The sequence below is a fragment of the Prionailurus bengalensis genome, chromosome F2, assembly GCF_016509475.1.
Source record: "Prionailurus bengalensis isolate Pbe53 chromosome F2, Fcat_Pben_1.1_paternal_pri, whole genome shotgun sequence".
NCBI classification, from domain to species: domain Eukaryota; kingdom Metazoa; phylum Chordata; class Mammalia; order Carnivora; family Felidae; genus Prionailurus; species Prionailurus bengalensis.
The window spans coordinates 44,259,580-44,276,216 of NC_057353.1; the positions used below are offsets into that span (position 1 = coordinate 44,259,580).

Genomic DNA, 16,637 nt, shown 5'->3' on the forward strand with positions numbered 1-16,637 from the left:
GGCAGAGTTGGTAGGAGGTCATATCAGCCTTAGGATCGCAGGGTTGTACGGGCCTGTGGTCCCGTTTAGGTTGAGAAACACTGTTTCCAGGTCACGCCTCTCATTTTATGGCTAATTAATTAAAGCCCAGAAAGGTGAGTCACCTAACTGAGGTCACACAGGGTATTGTAATAGGGCCAGGCCTCTCCTCTTAGGGCCCATAGTACATCCTGTTGGCTCTGATGCGATTCTACTCGCCTGACCATTTACTTGGAATAGTGATGCCTAGAAGAACCCAGAGTTAGAACAATCTCCTCTCTCTCTTCCCCATCCCCTTGCTAAAGCTAAATGAAAAGATTCATTGTCCCACGGAGAGGAGAAAAATTGTTCAAACAAAAGTCAAAGCTGATGTATTTATTTAAAAAATATTCTTTCCATGACCCTAAATGCTTCATGGAATCTTTTCAGATTGAAATAACCTCTGTTTCCCAGCACAACGATCCTCCTATGCCCATACATGAAGGGACTGTTTCTCAAGCATCAGTCCATTTTCCAGCTAGAACTGGCTCCTGTTCTTCAAATACTAGCAGCTGTAAGTGTCCAGCTGAGAAACATTATGAATATGGGTTCCATGCACTGATTTATTTTTGCTCGTTTCACTGCCATTGCATTTCTTTCTTTTTTTTTTTTTTTTTACATTTTATTTATTTTTTGATAAAGAGAAACAGAGCGTGAGCGGGGGAGGGGCAGAGAGAGAGGGAGACACAGAATCCCAAGCAGGCTCCAGGCTCTAAGCTGTCAGCACAGAGCCCGACAGGGGGCTCGAGCTCACAAACCGTGAGATCATGACCTGAGCCGAAGCCGGATGCTCAACCAACTGAGCCACCCAGGCGCCCCCACTGCCATTGCATTTCATTTTTAACTTGAGAGTGAGAGAGAGAGAGAGAGAGAGAGAGAGAGAGAGAGAGAGAGAGAATCCCAAGCAGACTCCATGCTCAGCATAGAGCCCAACACAGGGCTCGATCCCACAACCCTTGGATTGTGACCTGAGCTAAAATCAAGAGTCAGATGCTCAACCGACTGAGCCACCCAGGCACCCCTCACTGCCATTGCATTTTTTAAAAAATCTGTCTTGCCTATATTGTCATTACTGGTTTTGTGTCGACATGCATCCAGTATTCTTTCCCCTATTCACTTTAGTTTCTTTTAAACAGCTTTTTTGAAATATAACTTCATGCAATAAAATTCATCACTTTTAAGTGGACAGTTTGATGAATCGGACAAATGCATAAAGCCATGTAACCTCCACCATAATCATGCTATTAACCACTTCTGTCACCCCCCAAACTTCCCTCATGCCCCTTTGTAGCTGATCTTTTGCCACCCACAGGCCCTTGGAACCACCGATCTGCTTTCTGTCATACAGTGTTGCTCTTTATTGAATGTTACATAAATAGAACCATTCAGTATATAATTTTTTTGTATCTGCCTGCTTTCACTCAGCATAATTATTTTAAGATTCATCCAGTACCTCATCACTTTAATTGCCAAGTAGTATTCCACTGTATGGATACACCACAATTTATTTATCCATTTGCTATTATGTGGACATTTGGGTTGTCTCCAGTTTTTAGCTTTGATAAATAACGTTTCTGGGAGCATCTGAGTAGAAGTCTTTATGTAGCTGTGTTTTCATATCTTTTTGGTAAATTCCAAGGATTGGGGCTGCTGGTAGGGAGGTGAAACATCTCAGTCTCTCCAGGACTGAGGAGTTTTCTGGGATGCAGGACTTTCAGTGCTAAACCATGGACAATTATGGGCAAACCAAGACAATTGGTCATCCTGTGCTATGCCATTTGGCAAGTGTGTTTTAAACTTTAAGAGAAACTGGAAATTTGTTTTCCAAAGTGGCTGCACCATTTTGTATTCTTACCAGCAATATATTAGGGTTTTAGTGTCTTCATATCTTCACCAGTACTTGGTTGTATCAGTCTTTTTAATTTTAGTTTTTCTAGTGGACTTGTCATGGAATCTCACTCTGTTTTTTTCTTTAATGTTTATTTTTGAGATAGAGAGATACAGAGCACATGTGGGGGAGAGGCAGAGAGAGGGAGACACAGAATCCCAAACAGGCTCCAGGCTCTGAGCTGTCTGCACAGAGCCTGATGTGGGGCTCAAACCCACAAACCGTGAGATTATGACCTGAGCCGAAGTTGGACCCTTAACTGACTGAGCCACCCAGGTGCTCTGTCAGTCTGGTTTTTTTCCTTCTGTTTTATTTATTTATTATTTATTATTCATGTTTTATTTATTTTTTAAACTTATATCCAAGTTAGTTAGCATATAGTGCAACAATGATTTCAGGAGTAGATTCCTTAGTGCCCCTTCCCCATTTAGCCCATCGCCGCTCCCCCCCCCCCCAGTAACCCTATTTGTTCTCCATATTTAAGAGTCTTATGTTTTGTCTCCCTCCCTGTTTTTATATTATTTTTGCTTCCCTTCCCTTATGTTCATCTGTTTTGTATCTTAAAGTCCTCATATGAATGAAGTCAGATGATATTTGTCTTTCTCTGACTAATTTCGCTTAGCACAATGCCTCTAGTTCCATCCACGTAGTTGTGAGTGGTCGTCAGTCTGGTTTTAATTTGCATTTTTCTAATGACTAAGAATGTTGAACATCTTTTCATACAGTTATTTGTCATTAGAAAATCATCTTTGCTGATGTGACCACTCAAATATTTCACATATTTGCAGGTGGGTTGTTTGTCTTCTTCTTACTGAGTTACTAGAATTTCTTGTTGAGTTATAAGAGCTTATATAGTCTGGCTATCAGTAATAGATCAGATATGTTGTGCAAATCTTTTCTACCAGCCTGTGACTTGCCATGCTATTGCATTGTAAGAATGGAAAGGTTTAAATTCTTTCAGATACTAGCATGTATTTTTAAGTTATATATTTTTGTGTCGTTTTATTATAATAGTCATAAAAAAACACAGAGGTTAATTTCATGTTCATTAAATGGCTTAATATGACAACATGAATAACTTGTACTTTATATTAATTGTTTTGATTGCATAATGATAACAGGTAGCTAACCTTACTGAGCACTTACTGTGTGCCACTCAGTGTTCTGTGTGCTTTATATATATGGACTGATTTGATCAATGTAGCAACCAGCTCTATTTGTTATCTCCAGTTTAAAGATGAGGAAACTGAGGAACAGTGTTGTCTGCTCAGTGTTAGACAGCTAGAAGTACTTAGTGCTGTTTATTTTATTTTGTTATTATTATTTTTTTAATGTTTATTTATTTTTGAGAGAGAGAGCGTGAGCAGGGGAGGGATAGAGAGAGAGGGAGACACAGAATCCAAAGCAGGTTCCAGGCTCTGAGCTGTCAGCACAGAGCCTGACACAGGGCTTGAGCCCACAGACCATGATGAGATCATGACCTGAGCCGAAGTCGGACGCTTATCCGACTGAGCCACCCAGGTGCCCCTTGTGCTGTTTATTTTATTTCCTTTTTAATTTTTTTTTTTTTAATGTAGGCTCCGTGCCCAACTTGGGGCTTGAACTCATGACTCTGAGATCAAGAGTCATATGCTCTACTGACTGAGCCAGCCGGGCACCCCAAGTTCTACTGATTTTTAACTCCCTACCCTTCACCTACTCTTAGTGCCTTTTGGTTAATAATGGGGACCTGCAAACACAAACACTTCTTGAAATCAGCAGTAAACCTGACCATGTGAAATGGTATTGTTTTCTTGAAAATGATAATTATTCACCACATCTTGTTCTAAATGTTTGGATTTGAGTGCAAATATGTCAGGTTGGAAGTGGGCTTTGAGAACTTGTTGTATATATTTTGAAATAAATGAAGGTGGACTTTGTATTTGGTCAGTTTGGAGGAAGGAGAGAACATTAACATAATAAATCACATATAAATAACATAACACACTATTAATGTCATATAAAATATGATAAGTATCCAGGAACCTTGAAAGTAAATAGTAGGTTTAAGACCAGAGAAAGAGGCAAAATCTAGGTTTTCTTCCTTTTCTCAGAAGGAATCCTACAGTTAAAGTTATGAAAAGGGAGGGGCACCTGGGTGGCTCAGTCGGTTGAGTGTCCGACTTTGGCTTAGGTCATGATCTCACAATTTGTGGGTCTGAGCCCCGCATCGGGCTCTGTGCTGACAGCTCAGAGCCTGGAACCTGCTTTGAATTCTGTGTCTCCCTCTCTCTCTGCCCCTTCCCTACTCATGCTCTGTCTCTCTCAGTCTCTCAAAAATAAATAAACATTGAAAAAAAATGTTTTTTTTAAGTTATGAAAAGGGACCAATCTAGTAAAGAGTTTAATTTATTTAAAAAGTTGGGGGTAGTAGTTATCAGTAATGAGCCAGTATTCTCTGAAGCTTCACTGCTTTATCAGCTGTATAAACTTGGGCAAATTACTTAACTTCTCTGAGTTACTGTAAGAATTAATGACTTAATACATTTAAAGCATTTGGCCCAGTGCCTAGCAAATAGTAAGCACTGAATAAACATTTGCTATTTTTAAAATAAATTTAATGCGTAGTGAAAAGTGAGCTAGCTCTATACAGCAAGTGTGAAAAACTGTGGACTTTGAAGGTTCACAGGCTTGGGTTTATCTCCAGGTCAGTTCCTGAAAGCAATTCACTAAATTACTGAGTTTTTTTTTTTTTTTTAAAGTTTTGGGAAATGGTCCTTGCCCTGGCCCTGCCCTCTTCCTGCCTCTGACGAGAAGATAGCTATGCCCTATCATGAATTGACTTCTGGGGGCTTGACTTGCAGCTAATTGAGTTTTCTGTTAATCAGAGAATTGGTAATTGGCCTTCTTACCCTGGGTTTGAATCTCTGCTTGCCACTTACTTTAGCTGCATGACCTTGATCAAATCGCTGAGCTTCTCTGAGCCTCAGTTTCCTCATCTCCAAAAAGCAGAAGTAATAATCCTGATTTCTGCAAGATAGGTGTGAGAATTAAATGAAGTCAGTTGGGTGAAATCGCCAAGCACAAGATGAGGACTTAGTAAAGATTTTACATGCAGATGATGTTACTGAATTATTGTTCCTCCTTAAATATTCCCTCCTCCCCACCTAATTTATATAAATTAATAAATTGCTATGATACTTACTCTACACATAGAAAATGGGAGGATAAATTTAAACTTAGTTCCAGGACACTGCCTTCTCCATGAGGTTTTTCCAGGCTGAACAGTCTTGACATCATTCACCATGTGGCCAAGTACCTTTCTCATCTCGTGTGAAGCACTGAGATTGGCCATCCTGTGAAAACCTGGTTGCGACCCTCTCACTGTCCTGCTTAGAATCCTTCTAAGCCTTTATGCCAGCTGGCCTCCAGCACCAATACAGAAAATGGGTAAAGGCAGTGCTATTTTGGTAGAGACAGTGCCCCTCTGGTTTGAAAGACCCCTTGCTCCTGTGGATACCTGAAACTCAACTCAGGGTTAAAATTCCTTATGCATCTGAGAGCTTCATGCTCAAATTGGGTTTGATCCTATTCTTCTCTGGTCCCCCAGCCCCTTTCCTCCTTTGCTTGTCCCCACCTCTCCATGGGTGCCAGGCACTATTCTCAATGCTTTAGTTATGTGTATCAACTCACTCAATTAACTAGTATTACCGCATCTTCGCATAAAGCTTGGGAGGTTAAGTAGCTTGCCCAAGGTCATACACAGTTAGTGAGCATCAGAGTCAAGGCATAAAGCCAGGAAGTTCTATGCCAGAGTCCAAGCCTTTAAGCACTACACCATGCTGCCTCTTAATAGATGTGTGTGGGAGGCAGGGAGGCTAGGAAGCTCACTCTGCAATGCTATGTGAGGCCAGCCATATATGATTTCCTTGGGAAATTTATATATATTAATTTGTGCCATCCACTGTTATTAGACTGAAGGAATAATGTTACTTGTAATGTTCAGATATAATTTTTCCTTTTTCTTAAAATTTTTTTAGTTTATTTGAGAGAGAGAGAAAGAGAGAAAGTGTGTGTGTGCCCGTGTGAGTGAGGGAGGGACAGAGAGAGAAGGAGAGAGAGAATCCCAAGCAGGCTCTGAGCTGCCCAGTGTCTGACGTGGGGCTCAATCCCATGAACCATGAGATCGTGACCTGAACCAAAACCAAGAGGTGGATGCCTAACAGACTAAGCCACTCAGGCACCCCTAGTTTTTCCTTTTTCAAATCCAAGATATAGAATGTGATTATAAATAATTGATAATAAACTTAATTGAGGAGAAACTTCAGTATATATATGTATTTTTCCCCTCAAGTTTTCCATTCGGTCTTACAGATACAAAAGTGATGAAAAATTTTAGTATGCATGCCGTCAGAGTATCCAAGGACCTACTAATGGAAGTTGCTAGAGTTCTTAAGGATCAAACACATAAATGGCATTGTTAAAAGTTTATTTATTTATTTTGAAAGAGCAAGAGCGGGGGAGGGACAGAGAGAGAGGGAGAGAGAGAGAATCCCAAGCAGGCTCCACACTGTCAGCGCAGAGCCCGACTCGGGGCTCAGTCTTACAAACCATGAGATCATGACCTAAGCTGAAATCAAGAGTCGGATGCTTAACTGACTGAGCCACCCAGGTGCCCCCACAAATGGCATTTTATTTTTTTTATTTTTTTATTTTAAAAATTTTTAATGCTTATTTATTTTTGAGACAGAGAAGAGCATGAGGGGTAGGGTCAGAGAGAGAGGGAGACACAGACTCTGAAACAGGCTCCAGGCTCTGAGCTGTCAGCACAGAGCATGATGCGGGGCTTGAACTCACAGACCGTGAGATCATGACCTGAGCTGAAGTCGGAAGCTCAACCGACTGAGCCACCAGACGCCCCACGAATGGCATTTTAAAGACAAGTGGCATGTCTGACACTGAAAAGGTGAAACAGCGGGTCTATAGCACCTAGAATTCAAGGATATCTGGAAATCTCACCCTGCTCTCTCCTCTTCTTGTGTTTGTCACAGCCTTGCCCCTCTTCCTCTTCTTGAAGATGGAGAAGATGCTGGTGGGCTGCTTTCTGCTGGTCCTCGGACAGATCCTCCTTCTCCTCCCTGTTGAGGCCAGGGAGCGGCCTCCCTCGAGGTCCGTGTCCAGAGGGAGACACACTCGGACTCACCCCCAGACGGCCCTCCTGGGTGAGTGTCGATGCCTCTGTCGCTGAAGCAGGAGGGAAGAGGTGGTTGAGGGCAGATGTCCAGGCTAGGAGGTGGACACACGTCAGTCGGGAAGCTCCTCCCTGGGACTCCTGTTGGGTGTGTGGGGAGGGGTGGGGAGCAGATCTCATAGGCAACGGGTGCATGGGGTTTTCCAAATGAAATCGCACCCTTCTATTTCAAGGCCTTCCGTTTAATCTCAGGTTCACGACTTTTCTCCAATACACAAGGAAAAGATCTGAAAAGGTCCTGGTGTACTTATCTGGACAGGGGTGTGATAGGAGTTTTTTATTGGATCTGTTCAGCTTATCTGCATGGCAGCATGGGGAAAAGAGCAGGCCGGCTTGTGGGAGGTGGGAGCGGCCACAGAAGAGAGGTGAGGGCACTGTGAGCCAGATCAAGATATTAAGAATAGAAAATGTCGGGCTTCTGTTGCGGACATGTTTTCTTCAGGTGAATCTTCCTCTTTCTCCAAGAGAAGGAAAAGGTCATGAAAACACATAGATATGGATAAATGGACCTGGTTGTAAACACGGGCTCTGGAAAGCCCAGGGTGTGGAAGCAATAGGAAGGTTGGCCAGTGGAAAGGGAATAGATTTTGGCATAGACCTGGGTTCAAGTCCTGGCTCTGGTTACTTACCACATGTGTATATTTAGCCAGTGTTGTCTCTCTGAGGTTCAGTTTCCTCATCCATAGAATGGGAATATTAATGCTGACCTCGGAATATTTTTGTGAGGAGAAAATAAGGTAATACATGTAAATTGTAGGTATGCCATGAATGGTAGTTTAACCACAACCGTCATTTTATGAGGTCGTTCTCTGAAACTGTGTTTTATAGCTTGTGGGCCAGCTGACAGAATCGGACTCCCTACGAAGTCCATTGAGAGAACTACCCTATTGCCTGGTAGCCTCAGCATTCAAAATTATAATTAGAGACCAGGGGGAACCCCAAAAAACTTTGTTTTGAGAGGTTGGAATCCTCACTCATGTTAACTGAATGATGGCCCCCTGACTCTGGGCCTTCCATGTCTTTAGTCTTTTGAGAATCTCCATCTCCATAGTGACTGAAACGTAAGACTTTTGCAAAAATGGCAAGGACTGGAGGATGTTTACTACACTGAAGGGCTTTTTAAAAACAATTTCAAGGTGACAAATATGCCTGTCCATCTGTCTATCTATCTATCTAGATATCTATATCTAGATATCCATATATCCATATATCTATAGCTATACACACACTCACACACACACACACACACGGAGGAAGAGAGAGAGAGAGTGGAAAATGCCTGGCCCCTAGATCACCAGCAGTTAGGTTTCTGACGGGGCTTTCAGTATGAGCCACCACACACTTAGCTGGAAAAGCACCTTCCTCTCAGCCCTAAATACCTCCTCCCCCTCCCCAGCCACACACACACTGGGTCTTCCCTAGTTGTCAGCACTCACTGTCCTCTCCTTCACCCCAAGTTCAGGCTCTGACGTAGAAACCCCTTGTATTCTGACACAAGAGACGGCGTCCTGTTTTGCCAAAGGCATCAACCCCACATCCAGTTTTGCCTCCTGTTTCTCGTTTTGCCGGAGAATGCGCCAGGGACACGGAGGAAGATGGAGCATGGCACATGTCCCCACCCCAGAGAGTGGCCAGTGGCTACTCCCGGACGCTCCAGAGGGCTGTTTGACTCTTGAACGTGGTTCAGTGAGAGTCATGAAGCCGGAAGGGCAAACACCACAACTTTGGCCTGGGTCCTCGTGTGTCACCTGCTTTTGGTCTCCTTTGACAGGGAACGAAGATACAGAAGCCACATTCGTTGTAGTCCTTGCGCTGGTCATGTGACCTTCTCTTCATTCTTAAAATATGATGTCTGACATTTAAAAAAAATTTTTTTTTAATTTTATTTATTTATTTTTGGGAGAGAGAGAGAGCATGAGCAAGGGAGGGGCAGACAGGGAGACACAGAATCCGAAACAGGCTCCAGGCCCTGAGCTGTCAGCACAGAACCTGACGTGGGGCTCAAACCCACAAACCGTGAGATCATGACCTGAGCCCAAGTCGGTCGCTTATCCGACTGAGCCACCCAGGCGCCCCATACGGTGTCTGACATTTTACGGGCGTTTGCTTTTCTCGACTTTTTGTTTTTTATATTCTAAACATTGCCCAGGCACATTTCACTTCTGTGGCAAATCATTTTGGCTGTAGTTATGGTATGCACTACATGCTGTATTTCACTAGCTGCTTACTTGCAAGGGTGGTCTGTGCAAATTTAACAGAGAAACAGAATTGTTTCTTAGGGTAATTCTTCATTTGGGCTTTCTGATTTTTTTAAAGAGAAGATTATATTTTATGTCTAAATTCAAGTCAGGGTTCCAGTAACAGCTTGAGCCAATTAAAAAAAAAATAATGCAGTATTTATCTGCCCCTCCTATGCATGTTTCCAGGCTGCTCAGGTGGTAATCAGTGGTGATGTGTGACCACGTAGGCTCCTCCCGTACTTCATTCATCCATCTGGGGTTTCTGCTACTTGGCAGATGTGGGGGCTTTAGAAAGAACAACTGCCATTAGGAAGTAGTGGGGCAGACAGACATGTAATAAACACTTAAAAATAAACACTTAAAAAATATTTTACTTAGTTAATTCATTAATTAAAAAAAAATAAACCCCCAACATAACCCATAACATAAAATACTAGTATAAAAAAATGACATTTTCTAAATTAAAAAAAATAGTGAGAAGAACAGCACTGTTCTACGTTTTTATAAACCAATTTAATGTCTGGCTTTTAAAAAAAATTTTAATATTTATTTATTTTTGAGAGAGAGAGAAAAAGCATGCGCAGGGGAGGGGCAGAGAGAGAGGGAGACGCAGAGTCTGAAGCAGGCTCCAGGCTCCAAGCTGTCAGCACAGAGCCCAATGTGGGGCTTGAACCCACGAGCAGTGAGATCATGACCTGAGCCGAAGTTGGATGCTTAACTGACTGAGCCACCCAAGCACACCTAATGTCTGGCTTAATCAAAGGTAGCTGGATTCTCACCTCATCTAGTCTGTCATGAAATGTTGTTTTGGTTAGACTACATGAAGAAAACATGGCCTCACACAGATTTGTAGTCTGACAAAGGAAAAGCATTCTTTTTTTTTTTTTTAATATAATTTATTGTCAAATTGGCTAACATACAGTGTGTAAAGTGTGCTCTTGATTTCTGGGGTAGATTCCCATGGTTCATCGCCTACATACAACACTCAGTGCTCATCCCAACCATCCCTTCTCAATGCCCATCACCCATTTTCCCCTCTCCTCCATTCCCCCATCAACCCTCAGATTGTTCTCTGTATTCAAGAGTTTCTTATGGTTTGCCTCCCTATTTTCCCCCTTTCCCTTTCCTCATGGTCTTCTGTTAAGTTTCTCAAGATCCACGCATGAGTGAAAACATGATACCTGTCTTTCTCCGACCGACTTATTTCACTCAGCACAATACCTTCTAGTTTCATCCATGTTAGGAAAAGCATTCTAATAGCCTTTTCAGATAATCGTGGATATTCTTCTTTGATATGACACCAAAACTTGACAAATGATGGTTTCTTAAAGGTTAGTGGCAGAACCTAAAACCACATCAGTAAACTTTTTGCACTCTATATAATCGTGAGAGAATAAGAATATAAAAGGCAAACATTAGTGCTATTATGGATATAGTTCTGACCTCATGGACCCTTTGAAGTGCTCTCAGGGACCCTTACGGGTCCCCAGACCACACTTTGCAAACAGCTGGTTCAGGGCTGCATTCCTAGTGAAGGTGGAGATCCTCCCTGAGGATCTGAGCGGGCAGGGGGGAGGAGTGAGGCTGGAGCGTGGAGGTGGGACCTGGTCAGGCACTGGAGACGGCCATGCTTGTGAGGTGGGTGGTCTGAGCTGGAGACAGCCTGGGGGAGGGAACCAAATCACTTAGGACAGGGGTGGGAATGCCTGGGAGACTTTAACACGGCAACAATGGTGTTCATTGCTGACTCCCTGTCCGTTCACTGTGCCATCTGGACAGTCTCAGTCCTCGTGGGCTGTGGCAAAGGGCAGGGAGAGCCTATACTTGCAGAGGCCACCAGAAAATGACAGAACGCATTCTCTAGCCCAAAGTCCCCTCCAGGCAACAATGCCAGCAGGTGGAATTGGAGCTGCAGGATGGGCCGTACCCAGAGAATAAGCCGGCAGAAGCCTCCAGAATCTTCCCCTCTGTACTCCTCCTATATCAGTGGCCCACATCCCCTCCCAAACTCCCCACCTCCTCCTTAGGCCCCCTTCAAGGAGGGGCTAACCAGAGGTCATGTTGCCTCCACCCGAACTACCTCTGTCTTGCATGTGCACATTTTTTCTCTTTATTACTTGGGGGATGGGGGTGGGCCTGTCGCCAGGACAACCACTGGATTCATATCACCCTTTTTGGAAACCTTAACGCACTGTACTCTTGACTCTCCTTATGCCTAGAGCAAGAGTACACAAACTGTCTACACTTCTGCCAGCTGGCTCTCCCTCTTTTGTCTTTTACAAGGTCTTGTTGACACGTGCATTCTTTTCTCAGTTTACCAATGTAGTCCATTTTATTTCTGCTAACTGACCTCGAAACCTTTTCCTTTCCTTGTGATAGATTCCCCTTCACATCAGTAGTACACACGGAATTCACGTTTATGTTTTAAGAGAGAGTGTTTCAAGTGGGAGGCAGAGATTCTAAAGGAGGCTAGCCCCATAGTATGGTTAACAGGTGGTGGGAGCTGAACCACCACTCCCCCAGCGAATGCACACACGTGCACACACACGCACACGCTCTGCTAGGGAAAATTCCAGGGGTCAGAGGTGTTCAGGGATACAGGCTACAGAATTCAGTGAAATTTAACAACAGTTAACTTACCAGTTAAAAATAAAGCTAATGAAGACAGTCTAAGAACTCATAGCATACAGCCCCAAGTTCTGTTCCTTGGAAATCACAGTGCTTATAAGGGACTTACTTCCATCTTTGCACACATTTCCAATTAAATCTGACATCAAAATATTAGTAAAAATGCAATGTGTTTCATATAAGGACCCGAAACCTCCTAAATTAGCCGCATGACCGAAGGAATTGGCTGGCCAAGAGAATTAAGTGTAAGAATGTCCTACTCTCTGTTGCCAATGGCAGTTTTTGCCTACGTTGATAATTATTCACATTTTCAAGTGTTGGCTGCCAGTAAATGAATTTCCACATCCTAAAACAATCCTCCTAATTGACAAGTGTTGGCACTCCCGCTGAGGGAGGAAAAGCACATGCCAGAGGCCATCAGAGCTTTTGGCTCCTCAAGTGACAGACCCATTGAGGCCACAAATCCTACATGCCCTGAAGCCACCTTATCACGATTTGAACTTGTGTCTCATTCCCTGTGCTTTCAGGGGCTTTGTACACTCTCTTTCTTCTACCTGGAATATCTTCCCTTAGCGGAGGCCTGTGCATCAGCCGGGGCCAGCTCTTCCCTCTCCCAACCAGGTGGGACCCTCTTGGCCTCGGCCACAGACACCGCAGGTCCTCTCCCAAGGTGTCAACCCCATCTGCCTTGTATTTCTGGGGGTAATAGTGGCACCCACTCAAGATGGATTCCTATTCTAGTTATTTTTCTACTTGTTTTTACCACTAGACTACAAACCTTTGAAGGTAAAGACTGTTTCTCACGTCTCACAGCACCTCTGGAGGCTACTCTCATTTACTGAGCCCCTGCTGTGAGTTGGGACCTGCTAGCTCATTTAATCCGAGAGAAAAGAGATAAAACACTGCAAGGTGGTTACTGGCTTATCTCATTTGCAGAAGAGGAGGCCCAGGCTCAGAGAAGTTAAGCGATTTGGCAAACTTGTCAAGGCTTCTGCAAACCCAGAAAGAAAAGGTGCCCACTGCCACCCCTCTTAGGGAGAAGATGCGCGGCTCAGGGGAAGATGTGTGTTTGAACAAAGAAGAGGGCACCTCACCCTCGAGCTTGCTCGCTGACCAGGAGTTTTTGAGCAGGCCATGAAATGCCCATCCGCATTTGGAGGTGCTGCTGCTTCTGCCGGTTACCCCGAGGTCTGCGGACCTCAAGGCCTGGCACTGGTCCGTCCTGTCCTCGGGAAAGCTCAGTGCTTGTTGATCGACTGAGAGGATGAGATGCACAGATGGCTGATTTCATCCCCGTTTGGATGCTTCTGGTCTTGGTTCCACTTCTACTTAGCAAGTGACACTGGGCATGTCGCTGTGTCCTGCAGTCTGTTCATCTACAAAGGGAGGTGGTTGAAGTCCGTGATCTTCATGTCTCATCTAAGGTGTGGTGACATCACTGATTCCGGGCCTCCCAGACGCTCCTTCTCTGGCTCTTGTGGTGAAACGCCCACGTCGATCCTTGGCTTTCTTCCACTTTCTCCAGGTGGGAGAGCCAAGACGGAGCCATATTCTGGAGGCTGAGGGGGCAGAAGTTTGGAGACAGAAGAGGTGGGACAGTAGAATCAGGTAGGAGGGTGGGAGAGGGATGAAACAGCAGTATTAGGCAGAGGGGTGGGATAGAGTAGTAGGGTCAGGCAGAGAGGTAGAGGGGACAGTAGGATTGAGCTGGGAGCAGAGGTGGGGAGGTAGGATCAGGCAGGGGTGTTGGGGGCAATAGGAGCAGGCAAGGGGGTTGGGTGAGGCAGTGAGATCAGGCAGGGGGTGGGGGATGGGGGCAGTGAGATCAGGCAGGGATGGGGGATGGGGGCAGTGAGATCAGGCAGGGGGTGGGGGATGGGGGCAGTGAGATCAGGTAGGGGGTGGGGGATGGGGGCAGTGAGATCAGGCAGGGATGGGGGATGGGGGCAGTGAGATCAGGCAGGGATGGGGGATGGGGGCAGTGAGATCAGGCAGGGGGTGGGGGATGGGGGCAGTGAGATCAGGCAGGGGGTGGGGGATGGGGACAGTGAGATCAGGCAGGGGGTGGGGGATGGGGGCAGTGAGTTCAGGTAGGGGGTGGGGGGTTGGGGGCAGTGAGATCAGGTAGGGGGTGGGGGGTTGGGGGCAGTGAGATCAGGCAGTAGGATCAGGCAAGGGGGTAAGGGGGCACTGGGATCAGGCAGCAGAACAGTGGTTCTGAAACTTTATTGCACATCAGAAGCTCCTGAAAGGCTTGTTAGAACACAGACTACTGGTCCCTGAGCTCAGAGTATTTGATTCAGTAAGTCTGAGTTGGGCGCATTTCTGGAGATCTCCATTTGAGAACCACTGTAGAACAGAAATCTAGAAGGTGGGGTGGGGTGGGGGGATGGGCAGGAGGCAAAGATCTTAAGGAGGAGATGCTGTGGGGCATGAGCCAGAAACATTGCAGGATGAGTAACGTCTGCTAAGAAACTGCAGTTGGAGAAAATAAACTGTGGGCTGGGCCCACCCCTTCTGAAGCTTTGAAAGTAAGCTGCTGGCGATTTTCTACCCCGGGGTGGGGAGTTGGCAAAGGTGGGCCCCCAGCCTGCATTGGGAGCCGGCCTCTTACAGCAGAGTGATTAGCACACATCTGAACCATCAAGTGGCTGGTGTGTGTCTTTGTCATCAGAACTAATTACACTGAAGGTTAATGCGTAGAGCTAATCAAATTGTTTTAACTATAGCAAAGGCTTTTCAAAAATAAAATCCTTTGAAGTAAAATCACACCCCCCTCTTCAGCCCTCCACAGCATCCTCTGCTTTACAACTGCAGCTGGAAACAAGGACTCAGTGGAGGGGCTGTCATGGCTGCTGCTCAGCCCAGAGGCATAAAATGCATCGCTTGGGGCGCCTGGGTGATTCAGTCGGACTTAAGCGTCCGACTTCGGCTCAGGTCACGATCTCACGGTTTGTGAGTTCCAGCCCCACGTCAGGCTCCGTGCTGACAGCTCAGAGCCCAGAGCCTGCTTCAGATTCTGTGTCTCCCTCGCTCTCTGCCCCTCCTCCTCTCGCACTCTGTCTCTCTCTACCAAAAATGAATAAACGTTTAAAAAAAGGTCTTTAAATGCATCTCTTCATGCCTCTGCTCTGTTTTATATATAAACTAATGACTCTGTTATCATTCGTGTTTAATAAACTGCATAAACTGAATTCCTCATTCCTATCTTGTAATTAACATTGGAAGAATTTTTTTTTTTTAAGTATAGTATGTGACTTCCAATAAGCTACAAAGTGAAAAGCTTTCCTAGCCAATGGGGAAAACAATGATTTTTTTTTTCCCCTCCTACAGATTCTCTCTCTCTCCTTCTTTCTTCCTTTCTCTTCTCTTAGATTCTTTATCCCCTTCTTCTTCCATATCTCTCCTTTATCTCTCCCTCTTAAATCTTTCCCACCCTCCCTCATTTCCTTCTTCAGTTCCAGGATGTTCTATTCTCAGCTTGCCCATCTGTTTGGCAGCTGCAGTGTGCGTGCATGGGGATCACGGTGGGGGACATCCCTCTCTGTGACTGACATAGCCACTCTTCTTTTCTCTTTGATGGCTTGTCCTCTTGGAAAGGCAAGCCATACAGTCTTACCCCTCTGGCCAATCACGTCCCAGGTCTCCCTCACTGACGATAATAAAGTAATGATAATGAGGTCTATCTTTTTTGGGGTGTGGGGGGGTCATCTACTATGTGTCAGGCACTGTACTAGGTAGTTCCCAGTTTATTCTGCATGGTATTATTATTCCCATTTTACAGATGAAGACATTGAAACTTACAGAGGCTAAATGGCTTGCTCAAAGTCATGTAACCATTGAGCGGCAGAGGTAGAATATGAGAATACAATTTACCTTTCCCTCTGCTCAAACCCTTTTCTGCAACCCTGCCTTTTCTCTTTTATCCAAGCGAATTGGACTCATCTTTCAGGACTCACTGGAAGCATTCCCAGTCTTTTAGGTTGGCATTTAATACCCCAACAATGCATTCCCCCAGCATGCCATATGTCTCAGCACAGCACTTACAGCCTGTACAGCGATTGCCTGCTTCATTGTCTATGTTGTATTGGCAGTGATTAGTAACGTGCCAGGAACACAACAGGCACTCGGTAGATACCTAGAGAAGAGTAAATGAACTAACAAATGAGCAAAGAGGCATTTTTAGAGAGGAGCCACAGGGCTGGTGAAGGTTTCTGAAGCTAGGGCATGTGGAAAACATTTGAAAGACCTGAGAAAGTTTAGCTTGAACAAATAGAAGATGTAGAAGGGCTCTCTGAAGGCTGTTATGGATGAGTCCAGACTTGTTATTAAGACCTTGAAGAGGAGATGCAGAACCAAACACTTGTGCTTTCAAGGACACAGATTTTTCTTTCATATGAACTTTTGTAGCCACCAGATTATTCCAGGAAGGAAACAACTTGCCTCCTCAGGCTTCAGGGATGTTGGAAGCCTTGGGTGTAGAAGCTTAAATAAACCTCTCCTCGGCAAACCCTCACATTCCAAGATTCTATGGAGTTGCCTGTGGAATTAGGAAATGAACTGGAAGATAAGGACTTTCTTCCCTATTCAAAAA

At 44.8% G+C, this 16,637-nt stretch overlaps 1 protein-coding gene across 4 annotated transcripts in view; it reads left to right on the forward strand.

Moving 5' to 3' along the window:
* MATN2 (matrilin 2) overlaps nt 1-16,637 on the forward strand; it is a 136,497-nt gene that overhangs the window by 7,465 nt on the left and 112,395 nt on the right. For all 4 annotated transcript variants that reach the window (XM_043601445.1, XM_043601447.1, XM_043601446.1 and 1 more), the window contains exon 2: nt 6,976-7,146. In XM_043601445.1, the coding sequence (XP_043457380.1) occupies nt 7,002-7,146 (145 nt within the window). In that variant the 5' untranslated portion in view covers nt 6,976-7,001. The remainder of the gene's footprint in view (nt 1-6,975; nt 7,147-16,637) is intronic.